Raw genomic sequence first — 25,201 nt, forward strand, 5'->3', positions numbered from 1 at the left:
CAAGGCCTGACTAGGAAAATGAGATGCAAAGCAAAAACAAAAGATTTAAATATAATATATGATGTGTGTTTAAAATTACTATTGGATTTTTAGCAACATTAATAGTTTTAAAATTTGCTTTTCTTCAGCACTTGGTCAGTGAATGGTTGAATGAGAAGGCTGGTAAACCAACAGACAACCCTTTTGATAGACCTCTGCGGATAACAACTGACCCTGAGGTTTTAGCTACACAGTTGAATTCATTACCTGGTCTTACACATAGTCCTCATATTTATACAACCCCTAAGCACTATATTCGTTTTTGCTCTCCGTTCTTGTCTGAGAGAAGAAGACGGAAAGAACCTTTGGAACCAACAGCTGGATCCTGCAAAAAGGTAATAAAACTTTATCTCCACTTTTCATGGTCATGTAAATGTATTTTTAAGTAGCAATTTTATGAATTAATTTAATGTCATATATAACCCACTTAAAGGATGGATCACTTATTTATTGAACTAATGTTAAATTAGTAAAGGATCCTATCATCTTACAGCGCTCTGCTGGTTGAATTTTCTTTGTTCTTTTAGTTTAGTCGACAGCATGGTTGGTGCAGGCTTGGAGGGCCGGAGGGCCAAAGGGCCTGTTCCTGTGCTGTAATTTTCTTTGTTCTTTGATTCACACAAGCAGCATCTCGTCCTGAGCTTCCTTGTTATTAGAATTTTGATTTGCAATTAATTTTCCATTAAACTCACCACAAAAGGTTAAGTCTAGTAATTGAGTGTATAATGCATTGCCAATTAACCTCTTAGAATGCAAATAATTTGAATTATTTGCATTTGAACTATTTAATTATAATCAGTAGCAACTGAATTTCAAACTTAACTGAAGTGTTTTTGATGGATTAAATCTATATCATTTTACAAAGGCAAGCATTTTTATTATTAGTCTTCATAAACTTGGCAGCTACCTGAAAAGTAATAGGAACCCTGAGGAAGTGAGAATTTTAATGTTGGGTCTTACTTTTTCCCTTCTTCTCTGTAATTATGCTGGTGATTAGCATCTAATTCCATGTTTGTTTATGAAGCGTTGGTTAAAGCAGGCCTTGGAGGATGAAACGTCTTCAACTGTTGCTGATGCCTTTGACTCCACATCGTACGATGGCTCTCTGAGTCCAGCAATGAGTGGAGAAACTCACAGCCCAGGCATGACTGCGCTCAGTGGGAATTGCTGTTTAACAGGTATTGAAGTATACCAAAGTCATTATCTACTGAAACATTAGGAATTGTAACAAATGGATACTGTTCCTCATTTGCTCAACCTCCACATCTATGGAATTGTCACTCACCCTGCTTGGTCTTCCATGGCCAAAGGGCCTGTTCCTGTGCTGTAATTTTCTTTGTTCTTGGGATAGGTCCTTAAATATTTTTACATAAATCTCAGGTTACATGTCTATAAGCTCCCGCTAAAGAGTGCCTTTAGTTTTTAGAAAATGGCATCAGTTTTCCATTTGACTTTTAACCTTGGAGTAATAGAACCTTGATGCTGTCTGAGTCCTTCTTTGAGAATCTAAAAGATTTTCTATTGCAGTTTTGGCCATGGGTTTACCAGTACCTAATTGTATTTTTTGTTCAAAACACCATAAAACCATTCCACCATACCACAATTATAACAACTTACAGCAATCAACAAAGTCACAGAAAGATCCAGGTACTTTTTTATTAGGTTTTGACATATAGGGAGGGGTAGAAATTAGAAATAGGAGTTGACCATTCAGCCCTTTGGGCCTGCTCCGCTATTCATTATGATCATGACTAATGACCAAATTCAATACCCTGATCCTGCCTTCTCTCCATATTCCTATATCCCTATAGCCCCAAAAGTTTTATCTAATTTTGTCTTGAAATCAGACAATGTTTTGCCTCATCTACTTTCTGTGGTAGTGAATTCCATACATTTACCACACTCTGGGTGAAGAAATTTCTCACCTTAGTTCTAAAAGGTTTATCCCTTATCCTCAAACTATGATCCCTAGTTCTGGACTCCCCTACCATTGGGAACTTTCTTTCTGAATCTACCTTGTCGAACCCTGTTAGAATTTTGTAAGTTTCTGTGAGATCCCCTCTCACTCTTAACTCTCCAGTGAATGTAATCCTAACCAACTCAGCCTCTCTTCATATGACAGACCTGCCATCCCAGGAATCAGCTGTACTCCCGTTATAGCAAGGACATCCTTTCTCAGATAAGGACACCAAAACTGCAGGTGTGGCTTCACCAAAACTCTATACAAATGCAGTAAAAAATCCCTATTCCTATACTCAAATCCTCTTGCTATGAAGGTCAACATAACATTTATCTTCATTACTGCCTCTGTAACTGCACTCTTATTTTCAGGACTGATGCAAGAGGACACCAAGGTCTCGCTAAGTATCCACCTCGCTCAATTTACACCCATCCAAGAATAATCTGTCTTCCTATTACTGCTGCCAAAGTGGATAACCTCACATCTATCCACATTATACTGAATCTGCTATGCATATAGCTTAAAGTCTTCAAATTTCTTATGTTTGATAGTTGATTTTAAATCATTTCAGCCCTACCTTGAGCATGTCAATCTCTTAATTCATACAAAAGCAAAAAACTAAATGTGCTGGAAATCTGAAATAAAAACAGAAAATGCTGGAAATATTCACCTGTCAAGGCAAAAGATATGGAGAGAGAAACTGTTAACATTTTGGGTTGATAACCTTTGTCAGAACTACAAAAAATCAGATGTTACAGATTTTAAGCAAGTTCGGAGGCAGGAAAAACAGGGAGGTAAGAAAGAGCAAAGGTGACAGATGAAGGAGCTGGAGAGATCAAATAGCAAAAGGGATGATGAGCAAAGCAAAAGGAGATGGTGATGGGATAAGAAACAAAAGATAACACCTAGAGGAGGTGTAAATTGGAATATCTGAAATCACCATCCCGGATGCTGTCTGAAAAATGAAGACACAAGTTTGTTCAACTAAAATCGTTGAACTCAGTATTCAGCCCAGATGGTTGAACAATTATTGAAATATGTGTTCCTTCCCATTCTTAAATTGAGCTTCATTGGAGTAGGAGGAGAGAATTAAAATGACAAGCATTCGGAGCTTAGAGTCAAGCATATGGGCTCCATGGAAATGTTCTGCAAACTGGCCACTCCTTTGGTCTCTAAAGTAGAGTACATTATGATTAGTAAATAGTGTACCAAATTGAAAGATACAAATAAATTGCTGTTTCACCAGGAGAAGGTTTATGGGAAGAGTTAAAAGGGCAGGTGTTGCATCTCCTACTCTTGCATGAGAAGGTGCTTTGAAAAGGAGAGAGGTTGTGGGAATGATTGCAGACATGTGGGTGTGCATGTATGGAGGGAGAGAGTTCGGATTTAAACTGTATTGTTTATAGGTCTTAAACAAACTGTGTGCAGTTTGACATTTTTTTCATTTTTGATTTATTTGATCAAATATTTTGTTTTAATGTTCACTCATTCTGGCTCCTAAATGGCTTTCTGTTGATCTCATCTTTCATCTTGTCTTACAGATTTAATTACTCCTTTAAAGAAGAGAAGATTACGCCATCTAATAGATTCTGGTTTACCTGAACCCTCCACTCCAAACCCTTCTCCACAAACAACTCCCCCATTTATTGATATCACTGCCTCAGATCCTTCCATGTGTAGTACTCCAACAAAGGGAAAAATAGAGGATGAATCTTGTAAAAATGGTTACAAACCTGTTTATTCACCTGTGACACCTGGAACACCCAATCTTCAAGGAAATTCCCTGCAATTTGAGGTAAGTTTGTTTTTTTAATAGGAGAGCAATGTAGGAACCATAATAAAACTGAGCCTGCTTTATTTTGTTCTAAGTTAATACTAGACAAGGGACAATCAATACAATAACTTGTATCTTGCATAATTAAACATTTCCACATTTCAGACTTAAAACCAAATTAGTGGATTCTCTTACAAAAGTGAAAATTAAAGAACAATTTGATTTGTGCTAATTATTTGTCTAAAAACCTTTTCTAGAAAGAACAGTAGTCTTCAATAATGCTTAGATAATGCATTATAAGGGCTTCTGGTTAGCTCAGTTAGTTAAATGGCTTGCGTGTGAATCAGAATAATAGCAATAGCACAGGTTTAATTCCTGTTCTGGCCAAGGTAGACCTTGTCCTATCCAAGAGTGGAAGGCAGTAACAAACAACCACTCACAAAGACTGCCTAGAAAACCACCAAGGATAAAGCAACAGCAGACAGTGAGCCAACGGCCTGGCTTAGGGCAGAACACACATGATGGTAAAGGTGAAGAATTATAACTATAAAATTTTGTTTTCTGGGGATCCATATTACCATCTTAAGGGTAATAGAAGGATAATCAGACTGGTCACCAACCTCTTGGAGGTCGTGTGGCGCAGTGGGCAGCCTCTGAACCAGAAGTTCCGTGTTCGAGTCCACCCAATACTCTCACAAAGATAATTGGATAATGGATCATTTGAAACATTTAAGACTAAGGTTAATAGATTTTCACTCAGTCAGGGTATGAAGGATTATGATGGAACAAAATGGAAGATGTAAGTGAAATTGAAGTACAGATTAGCCATGAGTAAATTTATTAGTGAACTAGAACCTAAATGCAACATGGTCCCCATGTTACTCAGGGCCCAAGATGGTGTTGAAATGGAGAAGAAAAATCACATACCGTTCCAGCTTCCTGTCATCTCGATTGTAATGTAGTAATGTCAACTTTTTTATCGTTGATGTGCATTACTAAATATAGAACTTAATGTAAAATTATTTTGCTGGGAAAATGAGAGACAGTAACAGGATGAATATCATGGCTGAGATAAGGTCATGGAACCAAATTGCATAATTCTTCCCAATATTTTGGGTTTATTCTATTGACATGTAAAATCAAAGATGACATGTAAGATCAAATTCATCCTTAATAGGGAGATTTATTTATATTAATATTGCTGTTTATTACAATAAAAGAGAAAGAAAGACATACATTTATATAACACTTTTCAGCTGATGATTCAAAGTGTCTTATGACCAACAGACCACTTTTCAAGTGTAGTTACTGTTGTAATATAGGAAAAGTGGCAGCCAATTTGTGCGTAGCAAGCTCCTACAACATCAAGTGATAGTAATAAAAATAACTTGTTTTGAGATGTGTTAGAATTTATTCAATAAACATTTTTTATATAAAATATTATGAACTAATCAATCCAGTTCAATTTTAAAATCTCTATTGTTTACCTTGAATTTTTTTCTTTTTTCCTTTGGCCTGTCCAAAGAACATTTCATCACCTGAAAGTTCCCCAGAGGTTAAGCGAAGAGCATACAATCACGAGGTAAATTTAGTGTTAATTTTATTGCATGCTGGACGGACTATAGATTTATTGAAATTCAGAATTGGCAGAAGTGTTCTTTTAGTCAATGTAACTTATAAATGTTTAACATTTAACCGTATGACTTGGGATTTGTGGGATTGTGGGTATATTTAACTTTTCAAAGATACATCTCCATCTAATCTATACGTCCTCTATTTTGCATCTCAGTGCTCTCCCCTTATCTTCAGCGGTCCTAAAGTTCCATAGCAGAAAAATATATTTGTTATTTTAAATCAGTTATTTCAAAATAATTTATAGGTTGACAATAATCACTTACTTGCTGAATCTTTTGTGTAAGTTTACTGATTTCTTTATGAATTCTCTGCTGTAGTCTTTGTTAGTATCCTAGTTTCAGACTGCTCTTCATTTTCTTATAGTTAAATCATGCATTGATACCGTATCATTTAAATTTCCCACTTTCTACTGGCAACCAGTAAAAGGTTTTTTTTGCTGATTATTTTCTTCTCCCCAGTATCAGATGTACACCAGAATTGTTGTGTGGTTTTCCCATATCACAAGCTTCTTGTATTGTGTGATAGGTTCAAGATTCTGTAATTTGGTGTTTTGCTTCATAACCTTTCCTTGAGGGACAAGACATCGAGCCAGCAGCAGCTGAAGATCAGTCATTATCATAGAAAGGAAAGCTCCAAGAGGAAGAGGATCCAGGAGAAACTGAAGTGTGATTGTACAGCAGGCAGCCAGGGGGGTTATTTAGCAGCAGCTCATAGATGAATGCTTTCAGAAAAGGATTAGGACTAGTGCTTTCACACTACTTTTATATACTGATCCAGCTTAACATTCCACATTGCACGAAATTCTCAGATTTTGGCTGTTGTTTGCACATATGCCACCAGCCATTGATGCCTGAATACCTTAATGTAGCTCCATCAAATTAACAAACTTGGGCCTTTCTGCTGTTATAATTTTTAATGCCTTCACTGAACGCAGCTTGTCCATAATCCCAGATATGTCATTGCAGCTCCTAGATAAGCAGTTTGATATCTCTAACAAGTGCTGGTGCATGCCAAGGAATTAGACTTTATAGGCCATGCCTCCTGAAGTTTGCTTGCCGATCTTCCATTGCAGTTTTAGGACACAGTCTTTGTCCTCTAATGAACCGTGTGGAGGTCTTCTCTGTCCACTTGCTCTTGATCTTGAAATTCTATTCAGATCTTCTTGTGCATCCCCTTCCATCTCATTGTCTATCCCAACCGGGCTGCAGAACTCTGACCTGGTGCTTGGAAGAGAGAAAGAAGTGGCATTGTTTCTTCAGGACGGTTTTCCCCTCCAAAGCTCCTGCTTCATCTTCCAAAACAGAGAAGGGGAGAAAACGGAGCCACTGGCAACTAAATTGCTGAAACAGTCTGATCTAAAATCCAGGCAAGCTGACTGATTCCTCCTTGAAAAGGATACAAGGCTAAATTTGCAGCATTGTATAAGATCATAATTATCATTGCAATGCATGACCATACAAGATATATTCTAACTTTCTATACAATGCAGTTTAATACTAGTTTGTCAGGGAAAGAAAATCAGTTTTTCATATTTCTGATTAATGTAAAAAGATTTGCCTGTTACATAAGAACATAAGAAGTAGGAGCAGGAGTAGGCCATCTAGTCCTTCGAGCCTGCCCCGCCATTCAATAAGATCATGGCTGATCTGAAGTGGCTCAGTTCCACTTTCCCACTTTCTCCCCATGACCCTTAATTCCCTTGTCTGCCAAAAACCTATCTACCCGTGTCTTAAATATATTTAGCGAGGTAGCCTCCACCACTTCAACGGGCAGAGAATTCCAGAGATTCACCACCCTTTGAGTGAAGAAGTTCCTCCTCAACTCCGTTCTAAACTGCTCCACACCATCCCCCCCCCCCGCCCATCTTGAGGCTGTGCCCTCTAGTCCTGCTGTCCTTTCTGAGCGGGAAGAATCTCTCTACCTCTACCCTATCCATCCCCTTCATTATCTTATACGTCTCTATAAGATCCCCCCTCATTCTTCTAAACTTCAACGAGTACAGACCCAGTCTATTTAGTCTCTCTTCATAGTCCAACCCCCTCATCTCCGGTATCAGCCTAGTGAACCTCCCCTGCACTCCCTCCAAGGCCAAAACATCCTTGCGCAAGTGCAGCAACCAAAACTGCACACAGTACTCCAGCTGCGGCTTCACCAATGCCCTGTACAGTTGCAGCAAGACCTCCCTGCTTTTATATTCTATCCCCCTTGCTATAAAGGCCAGCATCCCATTTGCCTTCTTGATCACCTGCTGCACCTGCAGACTGGGTTTTTGCAACTCATGCACAAGGACCCCCAGGTCCCTCTGCACCGTAGCATGCTGTTCATTTTTATATCCATAAAATCCCTACAGTGTAGAAGGTCATCATTTGGCTCATCAAGTTTGCACTTACTCTCCAAAAGAGCATGTTACCTAGGCCCACTTCCTTGCCCTATCCCTGTAATCCTGCGCATTTACCATTGCTAATCCACCTAATCTACACATCCTTGGACACTGAAGGGCAATTTAGCATGGCCAATCCACCTAACATGCACATCTTTGGAGTGTGGGAAGAAACCAGAGCATCTGGAGGAAACTCACTCAGACATGGGGAAAACATGTAAACTCCACACAGTTGTCCAAAGCCAGAATCAGCCTGGTGCTGTGAGGTAGCAGTGCTAACCACTGCTGCTGCATGTCGCTCTTTTGACATGATGAATTATATATATGGTTCCTTTAAGTATCATTGAATTTAGTAGCATAGAATAAATTACCAATAACTTCATTCTTTTTTACTTGCAGACTTCTGACAGAGTACCCTCCCTTTTGGCACTGAATTCTTTCAGAAGCTCCAACCTAACAGAAATGGGACTACATGATGCAAAGACTATTGGAGATGTTAGCCCAAGGAGCAGGACAGATATTAGCCAGTGCATCAGTGGCATTGAATCTGTAGTAGAACTACAGGCAGGACATGAAGTATGTGAACAGCATGCACGGCACAAAGATTTAGAATGCCCTATTCACCATGATCGGACTGACACAAACAGCCAATCAGAACCTATTTACGGTGGAATGGGCACTCTTTACTCTTCATGGATGAAGAGTCCGGAACGACCCAGCTTAAATTTCTCACCTTTGAATTCCAATCTTCGGGATTTGACACCTTCACATCAGTTGGAAGTAGGAGGTGGCTTCAGGGCAAGTGAGTCAAAAATGCTTCAAGAGGATAACAGACTATCATTTCCAGAAGGAGTTGGTTATTACTGCTCTGAAGATAGCATAATCAACTTTGGCAAGGGAATTAATGGGGATGGTATGACAGAGGGAAGCTGTACTCCACAAAATCCACCGCAGAAGAAGAAGGTAAATGTTAATGATCAAAATTGACAGAATTATTTTCGGGCTTCTAGTACAAAATGCTCAGTATAAGAAAAACATACTGATCTACAATAAGATGTGGATCACACTTATTTGAAACTAAGAATGAAAGAAGAAATTTAATTTGTACCTTAAAGTGGAGCAGTGGTCAGTAATTGATGTGAAGTACACTCAATAGTTGCCCCTTTTTTTCAGGTGTCTTTATTGGAGTATCGTAAAAGGCAGCGGGAAGCAAGACAAAGTGGTTCCAAATCAGAAAGCATTTCTCCAGTTGCCACATCACCACACAGTGTTATTGGTGTTGGTGGTGGTGTTGGTATCAGTGTGGCCAATAACAATGACAATGGCATCAGTAACAGCAGCGTAACTGCTAGTGGAGAACAAGGCGAAAGTACCGCTAGTCATTCATCATCTTTGCTTGCTACAGTGGAATCTGCAAATCCCATTGAAACTGGCAACAAATCTCCAAATAAGCAGACCCCATCAACAGAAAAAAAATTGGATGATGCGGATGTCCAGTGGTAAGTCTATGCCCATTTCTTCTGGGAATAAAATGTGCATGTTCTATCTGGTATAAACATAACATGTTATTCACACACTGTATTTTCAATTTGAAGCATGACCTTTAAAAACAAAATAAGAATTTTTTGAAAGTTTTTGAGTAGCATCAGTCTAATATTTTCAATTGAAAATAATACAACTTGTAAATCAATTTTCTTCTGTGTAAATATATTCTGCAGTTGTTTATAGTAACTTGCAATTTATGGAAAAAGCGTAGGAAGGTACAAGAGCTCAACAAATGAATTGCAAAAGGCAGACGGGCTTAATTTTTTGCCAACGTCAGTGGAATGGTGAGTGGACCAGAAAGTGAAAGCTGGGACTTTGGGCTGGAAGAGGTTGTAGAGGTAGGATGGAAGAAAGAAACAGAGCTGTAGTGTAGGTTGAGAACCAGTGAAGGAAAATGGATATAGCGGTTATAAACAGGGAAAAGAATTTTTAATTAAGTGTATTTTGAGGCATGGAACCAGTAAAGGCTGCTGAGGACATGGGTAATTAGTAAGTAGGATTTAGTACATGATAAAATGCACACTGAAGTGCTTTATGTGCATAGTTCTCATGATAAAGCAAGCCACTTGATTGACCCCCAATCCACTATTTCCAACATTCACTTCTCCCAACACAGGCACACCCTAGCCGTAGTGTGTGCCATCTGCAAGATGCACTGTGCAAACTTGCCAAAGCTCCTTCCATGACATCTTCCAAACCCAAAACCTTTATCATCCAGAAGAATAAGAACAGCAGGCACATGGGAACATGTTACTGTCCAAGTTGGACACCATCCTGAGTTGGAATTATAAGTTGTTCTATTATTTTCGTGAGGCCAAAATACTGGACCACCCTCCCTCCTTGCAGTTTGGGTGTGCCTAAACACAAGCACTGCAGTTCAAGGTGGCAGCTCATCATAATCTGCTTAAGGGCAGTTAGAACAAGCAATAAATACTAGCTTTGCAAATGACTCCTACATCCTGTGAATGAATTTTAAAAAAGATTGGTGAGGAGGTGTTTGAGGTGTTTAATTTGAATGATCATTTGATGTAAACAGCAATATTTCTTAATTATTCTTTATCCTCTTCTCAACCATGGAGAAAGCCTGGCCATGAGGTAGGATCCAGGGGGAAAATTACAAATATCAATATCCTTAATTTTCCAATTGGTAGTATTTTAATCCTAACATTATTATTAGTACAATAAGTTATCAGAAAATATTGGTCTCTGGCTCTTTACATCAGAGTAACAGGCATATTTTATGCCATTTGTCTGCATGGCTCTTCCATGCTTATCATGGTTCTGGAACTGATGTCTTTCCTTTTACTAATGTTACGCTCCCTGCAGAGACCAATAATTTCCAAGAAAGAGATGAGTTTCCCAAACAATCAACGGAAATAACTGAAGAACAAGATTTCATGTTTTAGACTTATCGTAACAATCTAAAATCAATATAACTCAGGCACTCATTAACAAGCAACAATACATCAAGCTAAAGCATTAATTGACCAATGCAATCAAGATATGCCTCACAACCCCTTTTGCTGTGCACCGACTGCACTACAAGCAGATGTGCAACATTATAAGAACAAGTACAAAGTCACTCCCACCTCTCTAGCATGCTCACATTTTGCTGTCTGGTTAAATTGCAACTTCTAATGCCATTTGAAAGTCATTCTGAAGTCACTTTGAAATGTACCAGAAGATCTGAGAAACACAAGTTTTAGTGAGGATCTGAAGGAAATTAGTTTTTGTAGCGAAATGGTTTTGGGGAAATTAATGGGATTGAAGGTGGATAAATCTCCAAGGCCTGATAATCTTCACCCAAGTACTTAAGTCGTGGCCATAGAAATAGTAGATCCATTGGTGGTTATTTTCCAAAATTCTTTGGACTTTGGACTGGGTTCTACAGGATGGAGGGTAGCTAATATAAGCCAGCTATTTAAGAAAAGCACAAAAACAGGGAACTATAGACCAGTGAGCCTAACATTGATAGTAGGGAAGTTGCTGGAGTCCATTGTCAAGGATTTCATATAGCACAGCATTTGAAAAGCAGTGATATAATCAGACAAAGTCAGCATGGATTTATGAAAGGGAAATCATGCTTGACAATTCTACTAGAATCCTTTGAGGATGTAACCAGTAGAGTTGACCAGGAAGAACCATTAGATGTATCTTCAGAAGGCTTTCTCATAGCAGATTACTATGTAAAGTTAAAGCGCGTGGGATTGTTGGTAGTGTCTTGAGATGGATAGAAAGCTGGTTAGTAGATAGGAAGCAGAGAGTTGGAATAAATGGGTCTTTTCCTGATTGGCAGGCAGTGACTAGTGGAGTACAGCAGGGAGCTGTGCTACAGTCCCAACTGTTCATATTACATGTTGATGATTTGGGCAAGGGAACTAAATGTATTCTCTCCCAAGTTGCAGATGATTCAAATTTGGGTGGGAGGGTGAGCTGGATGCAGAAGATGCTTCAGCATAATTTGGACAGACTGAATGAGTGGGCATACATATGGCAGATATAGCATAATGTAGATAAATGTGAAGTTATCCACTGTGGTAGCAAAAATAGGAAGACAGATTGTTATTTGTGAACGGATGTAAATTTAGAGAGGCGGATACTCAGCAAGACCTTGATATGCCCGTGCATCAGTTGCTGAAAATAAGTACACAGGTACAGCAGGCTGGGGTTGCTAGTTTCACTTCTGGTGCTTAGGTCATTGCTGGGTGATTTGTCTGTTTTGTTCCTTTTTGTAATCTTCGAAGTGGTTTGATTCAACTGAGTGGCTTGCTCAGCCATTTCAGAGTCAACCACAGTGCTGTGGAGACACATATAGGTCAGACCAGGTAAAGAGAGCAGATTTCCTTCCCTAAAGTGAAGTAGTGAACCAGATAGATTATTATGACAATTGACAATGATTTAATTTCACTATTACAAAGACAACTTTTAAATTCCACCAGCTGCTGTGGTGGGATTCAAACCCATGTCCCCAAAGCATCAGCATAGGCTTCTGGATTGCTAGTCTGTTGGCATTACCATTAGGCCACCATCTCCTCTAAATTAAAATGTGGAATTTAATAAATCACTAAACTGCTCTCAGTAAGAAACTAGATGAGTAGCTGAGCGGAAAAGAAAGATACACCGAGAGACTGAGATGTGATTGACTGAATGGTACATGACTCATATCGAATATACACACTAGTACAGACTGGTTTGGCCAAATATCCTGTTTCTGTGTTGTATATTTTATGTAATTCTAGAAGTTACTTGGGAACATTGTGAAAATCCTTAAGCCATCCAAAAAATGATAACCTTTTTGTAATAAAATCCAAAATCTTTTTATGTGTCTGAAACCTAACATGTGGAAATCACATACACTTAGAATCAGCTTGCTGGATTAGCAACTGGGCATTTTGCTTGAGAAAGACTTCTGTACTCTAATGCAGTATATGCCTGTATGCATACTAATTTATCTAATTGGGTAATGAGTTTCTGCTGAAGCTCATTTGTACATTGAAAACTCAAAATCTAGAATGAATCAATGCAGTTGGATGCCTTTTTTATAATATTTTTAGAAAAAATTGCCTCATAAGATATTTCTGGATATGTTTGAGTAATAAATGGGTTTATTGCAAAAAATATATGTTTAACCAGTGTCAATTCTCCATCCCAAAGTAACCAGATTGTAAATTACTGAAAAACTATAGAGAACCAATTGTTCATGGGGTACAGTAGTCAGTTTCTTAATTTAAGTTAAAAAGAAACCAAAGCCATTTAAAACACACCTTTTAGCATCCTTGCACCCAAGTATCAGCTTTATTATTTTTTCAAACCTCCTGATGGCCTGCAAACAAATGCAGTTAGTAAAAACTCCCAATGCTGATTAATTCAGCCTGGAAGCATGACCAGTTTTATGTACTGGACTGCTTCCAGCTCAAAGTTTTTTAAATCAATACAAAAACCAGATTTACACTTAAAACTCGAAGATACTTTCCAGCAGATACCATTATTCCTCTCAAATTATATCTTAAAAAATAAGATCAACCTAATGAAAATTCTACCCCATGCTGGAAAATGCTGTTAACTATTGTTTTATTGGCTAATAACCTTTAAAACCTTTAGAATGTTGCATGGTACCAGTTTCTTGATGACTCCCTATATTTTGTTTTAAGGACTGCTTCAACCTCAGTTGAGAAAGTAAGAGAAAGAAGCTATCAGAGAGCGTTGCTTTTGAGTGATCATAGAAAAGAAAAAGAAGGTGGTAAGTGTTACACATCTTTTTAAATTGGTCTGTATAGATATAAGGGAACTGTTGGATTCGAATGTCAATTCAGAAACTTCGCAAGGATGTGATTTTTCCCTTGGCATGCTACAACCTGTCATAAGAAAGGAATGGTCATACATTGATGCTAACTTGCCACTGCAAACTTGACAGTATGATTACAAACTTGACTGTAGTTGTTAATGCACTAATAGAGCAGATTCAGGTGATTGGAATTATCAATCAGGGCTGCAGCTAGGAACTATCCAACCTGTCAGCGGTAAGGCTTTTGGTTGTTCAAGTTTTATAAGTGGTCAGTGTCATGGTGTAGGAAAGGCAGGGGTTGAGTTCTTTCTGCACAGCAATATCATGCTCAATTCCTTACCTTAGGTGTGAGACATTGTATGTTCTACAAAACGGTAGAGAAAGTTGAATTAGAATGATGATACGCGTTTTCTAGAGGCTGCACTAAGAGTGTATGTGCAGAGATTTGGAGGTGGTGTATTATTTTCCCAAGTGTGTAAATAAGCTGGACAGAAACACTTGGAGAAAACTGAAGGCACATGTCCTTCATTGGAAGATGAATACCTGAACAATTTTTAAGAATTGCCATGGAGCTCTCTCAATGCTGAATTTGAAGTTGCAAAGTCTGTATAGTGTGTTACTATACCATGTGTTTTAGATATTAAGCAACTTATGGCACTTTTTAAAATCAATTTAAAGAAAAGCGTTTGGGACATTGGGTCCAATTGCCTGTCTTTTGGATTAACTCATCAGATTGACCAGAATTGTCATTTTGTTTACAAATATATGATTCATATTAAGAAATTTATAAAGATATGGCCCATCTACAGTAGTGTCCACATATGTTTAGATTGAAATTATTGATTTATAATAATCAATAGTCAGTGACAGCTTTAATGCTTATTTGAAAGTACATTTGAAAGGGTTTTTTTCTGTAAATTACTCAATAAAATCAAGTCTATCATTTCTAATACTCTGTTATTGGGACTTCCCATCTGTAGGAATGATTTCACCCACACATAGCCCAACATCAACTCATTGGCCACAGTCTCACCTTCAAACTCCATCTTCATCCCACTGTTCAAAACCCATTCCACGTCTTCAGCTGAAGATCCCAGCCATCTCTCCCAGTGAACCTAACATAGGTCAGTAGAGAAGACATTTCATAATCATTCCACCATTTTTGTGACCTGTAACTGTTATATACCAAAATTTCTATTGCTATACAAGACTGGAATCCCCTTGTTGTTCCTCCATATTGCCTGCATTAATAATTGACTGTTTATGTGAACACAGTTGAAGAAATGAACTGGTTTCATACCTGAAATGTAAAATTAATTTTAAAATTATACATCTTTGTACTTATAAATAAAATAATGTATGTGGCAAAATGTATATAATCTGCAATAAAAATGTGTGCACCTTGTGCTTGTAATTTCTCTTGTATTTTGGAATTTATATTACTACCTCTGCTTCAGTATAACTGTTAGGTGTGTGAATATTGTAGGACAAATGTCTAGTAGTTTATGCCGTTCCGCTGGTATAAGTTTAAAGGAATACTCCACAGTAAGGTTGTATAATGGTCTTATAAAGGCAAAGATATGGGATGAAAAAGTTATTTGCCCTTCAAGTCTGCTCATTCCTCCAAGCAATGTACAAGTTAAACATCATGCATCTTCCCCAGTTTATGTCTTACCTCCTGAGGAGGTGTCTGAACACAAGTGTAACTTCAAGAAGAGAACTGTGAAACTTCTACCCGTCTTCTAAAGGTAATTGATCAAAACACTTGGATATCTGTCTAACGTTGAAATCTCCATTATTCAGCCTGAGCAATTTAGATCTTCATGTGGCTTTATCATGAATCCTAGTAGGAAAAATAATTAAGTATTCCTGAGGAATATTGGAAATAGTGACCAAGCACTGAGAGGTATCATGCATCAACGCTGCTAGCTTATCCAGTGCTGATCCAAGGGAAAATATCTGGCTTTCTAGGAAACCATTAAAAATATTTCTTTAAGGAATATTCTGGTATAGTATATTATGATTGTAGAGTATTCCTTTAAAAGCACTAGCCACAACAGTCATTAGTTATGGCTCACAAAACATCCATGACTTTACATAGTTTGAAGGATATATTTGATGTACAGAGGAATACTGTTTACTGTGAGTTTTGCCAGAACCTCATTTCTACATAGAAGTTACTGAAAATAAGTCGCAACTCAAAGCCCCACCTTAATGGAACTCAATGTTCAACTGATATTTTCTGAAGAATTAAGAGTTGCTTAAGTATGCTAATTCAACCAGATTTTTGTGTGTAGCTAATTTTGGTGAGAGTTTTGCCTGTAATTTTGGGGGGAATGGTATAATGATAATTGCTTAATGAGTTACTGCATATTGGAGACAAACAATATGTCTTACTTATATTGTTTAATGTTATATATAACATTTTATTAAGTGCCGTAGCAGAAGAAGAAATGGCTGTTGTTTATAAATTTAGGGTAACAACTTTGTGTTGCTTTAGATTGCATTTTCAAAATTAAGTATGCAATTTTAATACTGCCTCATTGATTTAAGAGTGCATTGATTAATTTTCCTACTACTTCTGCAGAAATTTCAGATGCGGAAAACCCAGAACAAATTGCTGAAAAGGAATGCCCATCTCCAGTGAGTTCTCAAAAGCATAATATAAGCCCTTCAAAATTAAACAAGGTAATTTGCAGTTGTTTAGTTTAGAATGTTATTGTATTAAGTGTACTGCCATTTCAATACTGCATGCAATTTAGTAGCTTGTATAAAAATTATGACTCGGTATTCTTAATGGATAGTGAAATTCATTATACAGTTTATTTTTGTTGTATTCAGTTCAAATGATATGTTCAAACTTTTTCTTTTAAATTAACAGCCAGCACAAATGCCTTCTCCATCGTCTCCTGCATTTTCATCCCAGCCCCAGGTAAAGTTGCAGGTGAAGTCTCAGACCCTGCCACAATCTCATCCTTCTCAATTAGAAAGTGCAAGTAATATAACAGAGACTTCTAATCAGTGTCAAACTAAATCTGAGACACAGCAAAAATTGCATTTTCAGTTTGATTCCCAACCAATTTCGAAAGTTAATTTTAATGGCCAGTCTGGAAATCCACATTATTCACAGCATCCATGTCCATCACAGTCCCAGAGTTCGATAAAACCATCTAATTCTCAACCAACTTCGCTTCCATTGAAGACGCAATGTCCAGTGCTCCCAACACATCCTGAGCATCCTCTTAAATCTCCAGCCCCTCATACGCCTGGACAGACCAACTATCTTCCATCAAGTTCTCAACCACAGCCTCAAATGCACTTACATTCACCAAAGTCTCAGTCACAGCAGCTGGGATCACCATACAGGACAATTCATTCGCAGTCACCTCAAATGGGAACTGTACAGGCCACATCACACAGAGGATCTTTTTTAACCCCTGTTACTGTGGGGCAAGTGTACTATCAGGCAGCGCAGCCTGGGAATTTAGCACAACAGCAACAGACAAGTGCAACATTTTATCCTTCATCGACGGCACCATCAGGTCATCAGCCTAGTCTGAGTCAGTTCAACCAGCAACATTCAAGCAGCAATGTGCCCCCACCACCTCCACCGCCACCACCTCCGCCACCGCCACCACCTACTTATTATCAAAACCAGCAACCTTCTGGGAACTTTCAAAGTTTTAATCAGCCGAGAACAAATGTTCCCCAGCAGGGAACATTCGCTCCTGCACCAAGTCCGACCCAGACCCTGTCTGGAGCATGCTTGCTTCAACCTTCTCCTGGGTCCATTATACATCAAGGACCCCCAAAATCTCCAAGTTCGGCTTTATTACACACTCCTGGGTCGTTACCAGCAGCAGCTGCCTCTGTACATCATGCATCTTCTACGGCGCAGTATCTGACACCTTCGAGTTCTGGTCTACATCACTCTTCCTCAGCATCTACAACACAACCCCCACAACCACCTCTGGTATCTCAGTCACCTGGATCAGGACCACACCTTGTGCCTCTCCCAGGACCGCATCACCCTCCACCTCAAGGACAGGCCCCACATCCACCACCATTGCCGCATGTAACTAGTCCAGTTCATCCCATACCACCAACCCAAGGGCCACTGTTACATGCTCAGCCTTCAGGACATCATCCACCACCACCGCCACCTCCTGGGCCAGCACCTGTTCACCCTCCTCCACCTTCTGCAACAGGACATCAATCACTTTCAGCCTCTGGAACTACAACATCGCATCAAATTGCACTTAATTCAGCACACCCTCCTCCGCCCCCTCCTCCACCACCACCACCTCCTCCTCCTCCACCAGCTCCAGTTCTTGGATCAGGACATCATGTTGCTCCAGGACAAGGATCTCATCACCCAGCTCCTCAAGGACCACACCATCTTCCTTCAGGGGGCCATCAGTCTTTGAGTCACCATCCTTCACATCATACTCCTCTAGGATCTCAGCTTCCGCCTGCAGGATCAGGATCTCACCATTCTCTGCCAAGACAAGGCTCTCACCACCCGTCTCAAGGAGCAAATAGTATTGCATCGCTTGCAAGCCCAGGATTCCATCCACCATCTCCCAATGTGGTTCCACTTGCACATGCAGGTCAGGGACTTAAACAGATGCCTGCATTACCCCCACAAATTTCTGTTCCCAGACCACAATTGCCACCGTCTTTCCAGCAAAACAATTTTCACAGCTCAGGATGGCACTAAAATGGGGCTGTGCTGACCCATTTTGAACATTGTTCTGTAAAATATGATGTAAATATTTTACGTACTGTATCTTTTAAAGATACTTCTTAAGTCAGACATTGTAATAAACTTATCACCAGTGCTCATCTTTATTTGTCTTTCACACAACTTCTTTAAAAAAAACATTTTACTCCTGTTGGAGCTGTATATATGTGTTTGTGAAGCCAGTGAGAAGAAAAACATTTTTCAGATTTTATTTTGTAAGTAGACATTCCAGCCATCCTAACTGACGTTGTAGTGCACAGGTTGGCTCAAAATTGTAATTTAGTATTTTATTGTTGCATTTAAAAATGCATTTATTGAATGTTTTGTATAAATTTTTTTATTCAAGTATGTTAAATATAACTGCACTTCTAAGGAGTGTTGGCACTCATGCAATTTACTTTTACTTTTTTTGTTCAATCCCTTTTCTGTAGTAAAACATTTTATTTTCCTTTGTATACTATTAAACAATAGCAGAACAATGCAATATAGGTTTTGAAGCAGTTGCGGTGTGAAACATGGTTCTTTTACTTGATTGGTTCTTGTAGAAAAGTAATTTAATGTATAGATTATTTCTAATTTCTTCTGGCAGATGTTTTGTAAATAATTGTGCATTTACTTTTTCCTTGCTTGTAAAACTTGCCAATGCTTCTATCCCATTTTTGAATACTGTTGTACATTCAAGTCCCTTTGCAAATATGTGTATGTTCTCTGTGAGCTTAGTATAAGAATTTTAATTTTTTAAGATACTGTCACACTGCAGCACTGGTTGGGCATTTTAATCCATGTTAATAAATCACAGTAAATTGCATTTTTTACAAATTATAAATACAGACTCCTAGGATTTTGTCTGGTAATATATATTTCATAGTGTTTTTTAAAATAATTGTGCTTGAACATTGATTATTGTGCAGGTGGAGGAGGAAAAAATGATTAGGTAGCAAGTGAATCCAGCAGTGTTAAGGTATTGCACCAACATGCAAAGTTAAAATTCCATGATTGCAGAAACAGCAAATCAGTTCATATTTACGGTTACATTAGCTCATGTTTGTTGAGCCCTGCGTCTCATGCATATTTATTTATTCCTTTGATCTCATCACAAATGATCAAAATATAGATACACACAGACACACTATTTGTGAAGTTTGAGACTGTTGTGGAAAATTATCAGTTGGAGTGATGCCACTGAGAACATTGCAGGTTTATGTAAATTTAGTAAACACCAGTTACCAGAAGTTCACTGGTTTTAAGTTTTGATTCTTCTTTCCAAACAATGGCTCAGTATTATTGCGCCATAACTGTATGAGTAAAGATAACTGATTGACTAAAGCATTTAAAAACCTTAAAATGTCCCTATTAAGTAACATTATTGGAACAATTTTTTGTTCAAAACAATCTTTTGTTTAAAACAATCTTTTTAAAATGTTTTTCCTGTTGTGTTCCAAAACTATAAGGACAATTGATTTTCATTTCACAAGCTGATATGAACATTAAAGCAAAATTGTTCATCACTCCTTGTGAAAGCTATTATAATTTATTTATGGATGGAGAAACATTGCCAATGTAAAATCTTTTTCAGATCAAGTCTCACGATACAGATTCTTGCCACCCCTTGCAACTAAATAGTTGTGTTGATTTATTAAATCGATAAAGCTAATGTTATAATTGTTTTCATCCATTTATTTAGTTATTTTTCTCTTCTCATTGTTCTTCAGTTCATCATTTGGTTTATCTTATCTTAAGAGCACAAATTCCTACAGTGCAGAAGGAGGCCATTAAGCCCATCAAGTCTGCATCAACTACAATCCCATCCAGGCCCCAATCCCCATAACTCCATGCATTTACCCTAGCTAGTCCCCCTGACACTAAGGAACAATTCAGCATAGCCAATCACCCTTTCTCACTTAGAACATTACAGCGCAGTACAGGCCCTTCAGCCCTTGATGTTGCGCCAACCTGTGAAGCTAATCTAAAGCCCGTCTAACCTACACTATTGCAATATCAGCCATATGTTTATCCAAAGACTATTTAAATGCCCTTAATGTTGACAAATCCACTACTATTGCAGGCAGGGCATTCCATTCTCTAAGTAAAGAATGTACCTCTGACATCTGTCCTTTATCTATCACCCCTCAATTTATAGCTATGTCCCCTCGTGCCAGCCATCTCCATCTGAGAAAAAAGGTTCATATTGTCCATCTTATCTAATCCTCTGATCATATTATATGCCTCTATTAAGTCACCTTTTAACCTTCTCAGTAACAAAAACAGCCTCAAGTCCTTCAGCCTTTCCTCATAAAACCTTCCCACCATATTAGGCAACATCCTGGTAAATCTCCTCACCCTTTCCATTGCTTCCTATAACGTGGGAACCAGAACTGTACACAATACTCCAAATGTGGCTGCACCAGGGTTTTGTACAGCTGCAACATGGCTTCTGAACTCAGTCTCTCTACCCATAAAAGCTAACACACTGTACACTTTCTTAACAACCCTATCAACCTGGGTGCCAAATTTCAGGGATCTGTCTTCCCTCACTCTCTCTTGCAAAGTTTCAACAAGTAAAATTTCCCTTTCCTGATTAAATTGTATTCATGATCATTTAAAATGATGCTGAATCTCCATTCCTGTAAGCACTGAGAAACTTTGGATTCTGCCTTCTACTAAGAAGTGTATCTTCAGGTAGTTGCAACAAGTGGAGACTGGGCTTGGCATCATAGTATTTTGGTGATGAAGAAGGAGTCGACTTTCATATGTTTATCAATGGTATCTACCTATCTTGGCAGTGCTTTTTCTTTAATAAACCCTTACAGCCTGCTAATTCAGCTTTGCTATCTAGACTTGTAACCAGCTAAACAATTGGGAAAGCCAAAGCTAAGATTTCAGCCTTACTACTGACACTTCTCACACCCAACCCCACCCCATCCCTATCAGACTGACCTGAGCTTCTGTTCCTGCATCCTCTATCATGAAGACTCCTCACTTCACTGCATTTACAACTAGTATCTTCATTCGTGCCATTGTCACAATCATACTCAAATAACCAAAAATCTTCTGGCTGCCCTCCACTGCCCATATCCTAGCCTATCTCACCATGTAATTCTTTACCAACACCCTTAAAAGCAATTTAGGTTTTGTTTCTCTATCTTCTGTAGCTCAATATTTTTTGTTTCCTCTATTTATGAACCAGCTTGGACCATTTTTTCTAGAATAAAGATGTTATAATAAGTGCAAGTTGATGAATTCATTATCACAATTAGTTTTTGAACTGAACCAATATTAATAGGGAGCAAGCTAAACAAAAACATTAGTTGACAAAGCAAAATAAAATCAGAATAGATGGCGCTTGCTTGGGCAACCTTTTGTTCTGAAATTTCCCTGGTCCTCTGTCCTAATAACACTTGCAAACTGTTCAAGAAATGAAAAATGCCACAGGGATACAACAAAGATGCATATCCAGTTTGTGATGCTTTGAGAGTTTTCACGAAGTTAAAAATTCCAGTGGGTAAGAGAAGGTAGAAATAAGCAATAACCTCCAGTCACTGCTCACTTTGTTAGAGCTCAAATCAAAATTTTAAATATTGGGTGGAATTTTCCCCAAAAAAGGGAAAACCGCTGTGAGTGGATATGTTGGTGTGAATCAGATAGCAATTTTCCCACACTTAGACAGTTTTGGGGAGCATGGCGAGCTGTGCACTAGGTCGGAGAGGGGCAGGGCCTAAACATGCCAGTAAACCTGTCTCCATGGCAAGCAGGCACCATTTTTTAACAGGCATCCTAATCTCAAATTGAAATTGAGGACCCCCACCATGAAATCAGGGACCTCCCTTCCCACCCCAACAATGATCACTGGCATTGGAATTCCTCCAGTGGATCACCCTTCATGCCTCCAGCACCCTGGGAAGTTGGCAGTGCCAGATGGGCGATGGCACACCATGTCCCTGACCGCTGACAGCTTCAGTGGTCTCCATTCAAGTATGCTGATCTGCTTCTTGCCCTTACTGGACAGGAACCAGATTATGGCTGGGAGGGAGAGGTGGGTGGGATTGAAGATACTGACAGGGTTTTTAAACTACTCACCCATGACTCCGTGGATGCAACACAGCTGGAAAAATCACAGCCATTATTTCTTCAAATTCGTCAGTATGGTTGTATTCTACATCATATGGTTTGTGGTAAGTAATGCAGCACAACTGCAGGTCAGGATGAATGGACCAGTAAGTATATCTTGTCTTTTCGTGTGTTTAGAAGTGCAGACTGATCCTCTTTAACCCTTTGAAATTAGACATTTAATAATCAACTTAGAATGGTTGATTTTGTTTCAAGGTATTACAGGTCTAGATTATAAAAATATCAAAGAACTACCTGAATTTGAAAAAATGCTCTTATAACTTGAAGTATTAACACTGATTGTAGAATATTGCTGCAGCACCTTATCAATGGCCTAGGCTCAACTTTCTTCAACTGCTTCAGCAACAACCTTCCTGCTATCATAAAGTCAGAATGATGATTGTGTAATGTTCAGCAATATGCACAATTCCTCATACTGAAGCAACCCTTTTCTCTATGCACTAATAGCTATAGATCATTCAGGCTTTGGCTGGATAAATAGCAAGTAACATTTGCGCCACACAAATAAGAGGTGCTGACCATCTTCTTTTCATATTCAATGGTATAGCTATCACAGAATCCAGCACCAGCCAGTGACCATAGAAATCTAATTAAACCAGCCATGTAAATACTACATAGCATGTTAGAAGTTGGGATGTTTGCAGCAAGTAGCTCACCTTCTCCCTCCTCTGACTGTGATGGAATATTCTTGCCACGAGTACAGCTCCAACAAGAGGAGAAGCTTGAAACCATCTAGGACAAAGCAGCCCACTGGCACACCATCATCTGAACCATTCAATCCCTCCACCACCGGCATACAGTGGTAGTTGCATAGAACTATAAGATTCCAAACCCTCAATTTCTACTACCTGGAAAAACACACTAGCTGCAAGCTATCCTCCAAATTACAACATCTTGCCTATCAGCCATATTGCTGTTCCTTCACTGTTGCTGGGTGAAAATCCTGGAATTCCTTCCCTAACAGCACAGCTGTTCAACCCAAAGTATTAGTTCACAACTCTATACATATTCCGTGCTATCATTACCTCACGCTCATCTGTCTCAGCCTTAGTTACAATTGGCCACCAGTCTTCCTGCACTTCCAGACCACTCCTAAGATTCTATTCTGTATTTCCTCAACTGAGGAAATAACTTCTGTTGAGTGCCTTATCATTTAAAACATGTTGATTAGATCATACCTGAACTCTAAGGAAAACAGAACAAATTTATGCAATTTGCCTTCATAATTTAATCCTTGAAACCCAGTTATCATTCCAGTCAATCGGCATGCTCTCCATAACAAATATATATTTACTGCAGTGCCCAAAGTGGAATCAACTGAATAGACAGAGTCTGACTGAAAAAAAGATAGAAAGAGATGAGATCAACAATCCTAAGCCCTTGAAAAAATTAACATTTTAATCTTTCTCATTTGCAAAATGAATGATCTCACACTTATGACATTGAATGCCATCTGCCGCACTTTTGCCCCCTTACTTGGGCTTGTGTTCTTCCAGCCACACAACTTAGTACATAATGTTTCCCCCCATAAGTGGGGAAAGCCTAAAATCTGTGTCATAAATATACACTAGCCATTCATAAATCCAATTCTTTAACCCAAAGATTAGTAAGATTGTGAAATTCACTAGTGGGTGGCTCTAAGGGCAAGTTAGATACATGATGGAGGAGGATAATATTGAGATTAGAATAACAGGGACGTGCCTTAAAGTCATACAGCTCAGAGACCTCAAGATAATTCTATGTACTGTGTCACCTAATTTAATATAATCTTCAACTTAGATATACAATTCTTTATTCCTTTATGAGAGTCATTGATGCAAATTTTTAAAACCTGAGGTATCAGTACAAAGCTCTGGCAAACATTTGCAGCTGATCAGAGAACATTATCCCAATTTTTGTCTCCATTCAACCAATTATCAATATCACAAGTTCCACATTCTCTTATTTCTTGCAATAATCTTTGTGGAATCTTAATGATTAGGAGTCTGGGAGAAATCCCTCCTTTTGTTTTATTAGTATTAGCAGTTCTTTTACAGGCAGGCTGGGTTTAGTTTTAACACCTTACCCAAAACATAACATCTGACAATGCACCACTATTTCAGTAGCATGCTCCTTTTGTAATATGCAAATTTTAGGGTTTATTGGGTAGGAGGGCATTGTGATACATAATCAATCCATGGCCTTCTGATTCAGAACAAAATGTGCGAACCATTAATCCAAGAGGAAAATGAATGGGAAAAACATAGACTAGTCAAAGCACAGAATGCTCATTGTTGAAAACATACATAAAAATTTGTAGAAAACAAAATTTAAATCTCATATTGGCATTGCAGAACAGATTAACATTTGGGTGTGTAAATTGGTTATGCTTTGTTTACATATCCATCAGCAATGCTGCATCAACAAATTTGAGCTGCCTCAGGCCTCTTAAATTAGTGCTCAGGCCTCAATATTTGCATGTGCTGTCAGTGTCTTATGAACTATAGGCAACTTGCACGTTTTTCTAAGATAAGAGGAAAGTGGCCCAAACGAGAGGATCTGAAGCAACAAGGGGCAGGGATGGGACGGGGTTACAATTGGAAGGACTGTCATATTGGGAAAACAGTCCAGCTTTTCCTAACTTTAATATTTATTAAATTATAAATGAAACTTGGTGGCTAAGGATTCTCACTGTAGCCAGGCTCAGCACCAATTTCCAAGAGAGGCACTTA

General features: G+C 38.6%; 1 protein-coding gene across 5 annotated transcripts in view; it reads left to right on the forward strand.

Moving 5' to 3' along the window:
- Positions 1–19,744, forward strand: part of kmt2e (lysine (K)-specific methyltransferase 2E) — a 107,420-nt gene extending 87,676 nt beyond the window's left edge. For 3 of the 5 annotated variants that reach the window (XM_080207489.1, XM_080207488.1, XM_080207487.1), the window contains exons 18-27: positions 129–374; positions 1,064–1,217; positions 3,541–3,794; positions 5,299–5,355; positions 8,188–8,751; positions 8,962–9,287; positions 13,485–13,573; positions 14,599–14,742; positions 16,206–16,306; positions 16,500–19,743. In XM_080207489.1, coding sequence (XP_080063615.1) covers positions 129–374; positions 1,064–1,217; positions 3,541–3,794; positions 5,299–5,355; positions 8,188–8,751; positions 8,962–9,287; positions 13,485–13,573; positions 14,599–14,742; positions 16,206–16,306; positions 16,500–18,338 — 3,774 coding nt within the window. In that variant the 3' untranslated portion in view covers positions 18,339–19,743. Of the gene's footprint in view, positions 1–128; positions 375–1,063; positions 1,218–3,540; positions 3,795–5,298; positions 5,356–8,187; positions 8,752–8,961; positions 9,288–13,484; positions 13,574–14,598; positions 14,743–15,281; positions 15,367–16,205; positions 16,307–16,499 lie in introns of those variants that run through there. The other 2 variants (XM_080207486.1, XM_080207490.1) reach the window with 2 other exon arrangements.
- Positions 19,745–25,201: the final 5,457 nt, after the last annotated feature.

Source organism: Carcharhinus amblyrhynchos, chromosome 19, assembly GCF_965287045.1.
Source record: "Carcharhinus amblyrhynchos chromosome 19, sCarAmb.v2.hapA, whole genome shotgun sequence".
Taxonomy (NCBI): Eukaryota; Metazoa; Chordata; class Chondrichthyes; order Carcharhiniformes; family Carcharhinidae; genus Carcharhinus; species Carcharhinus amblyrhynchos.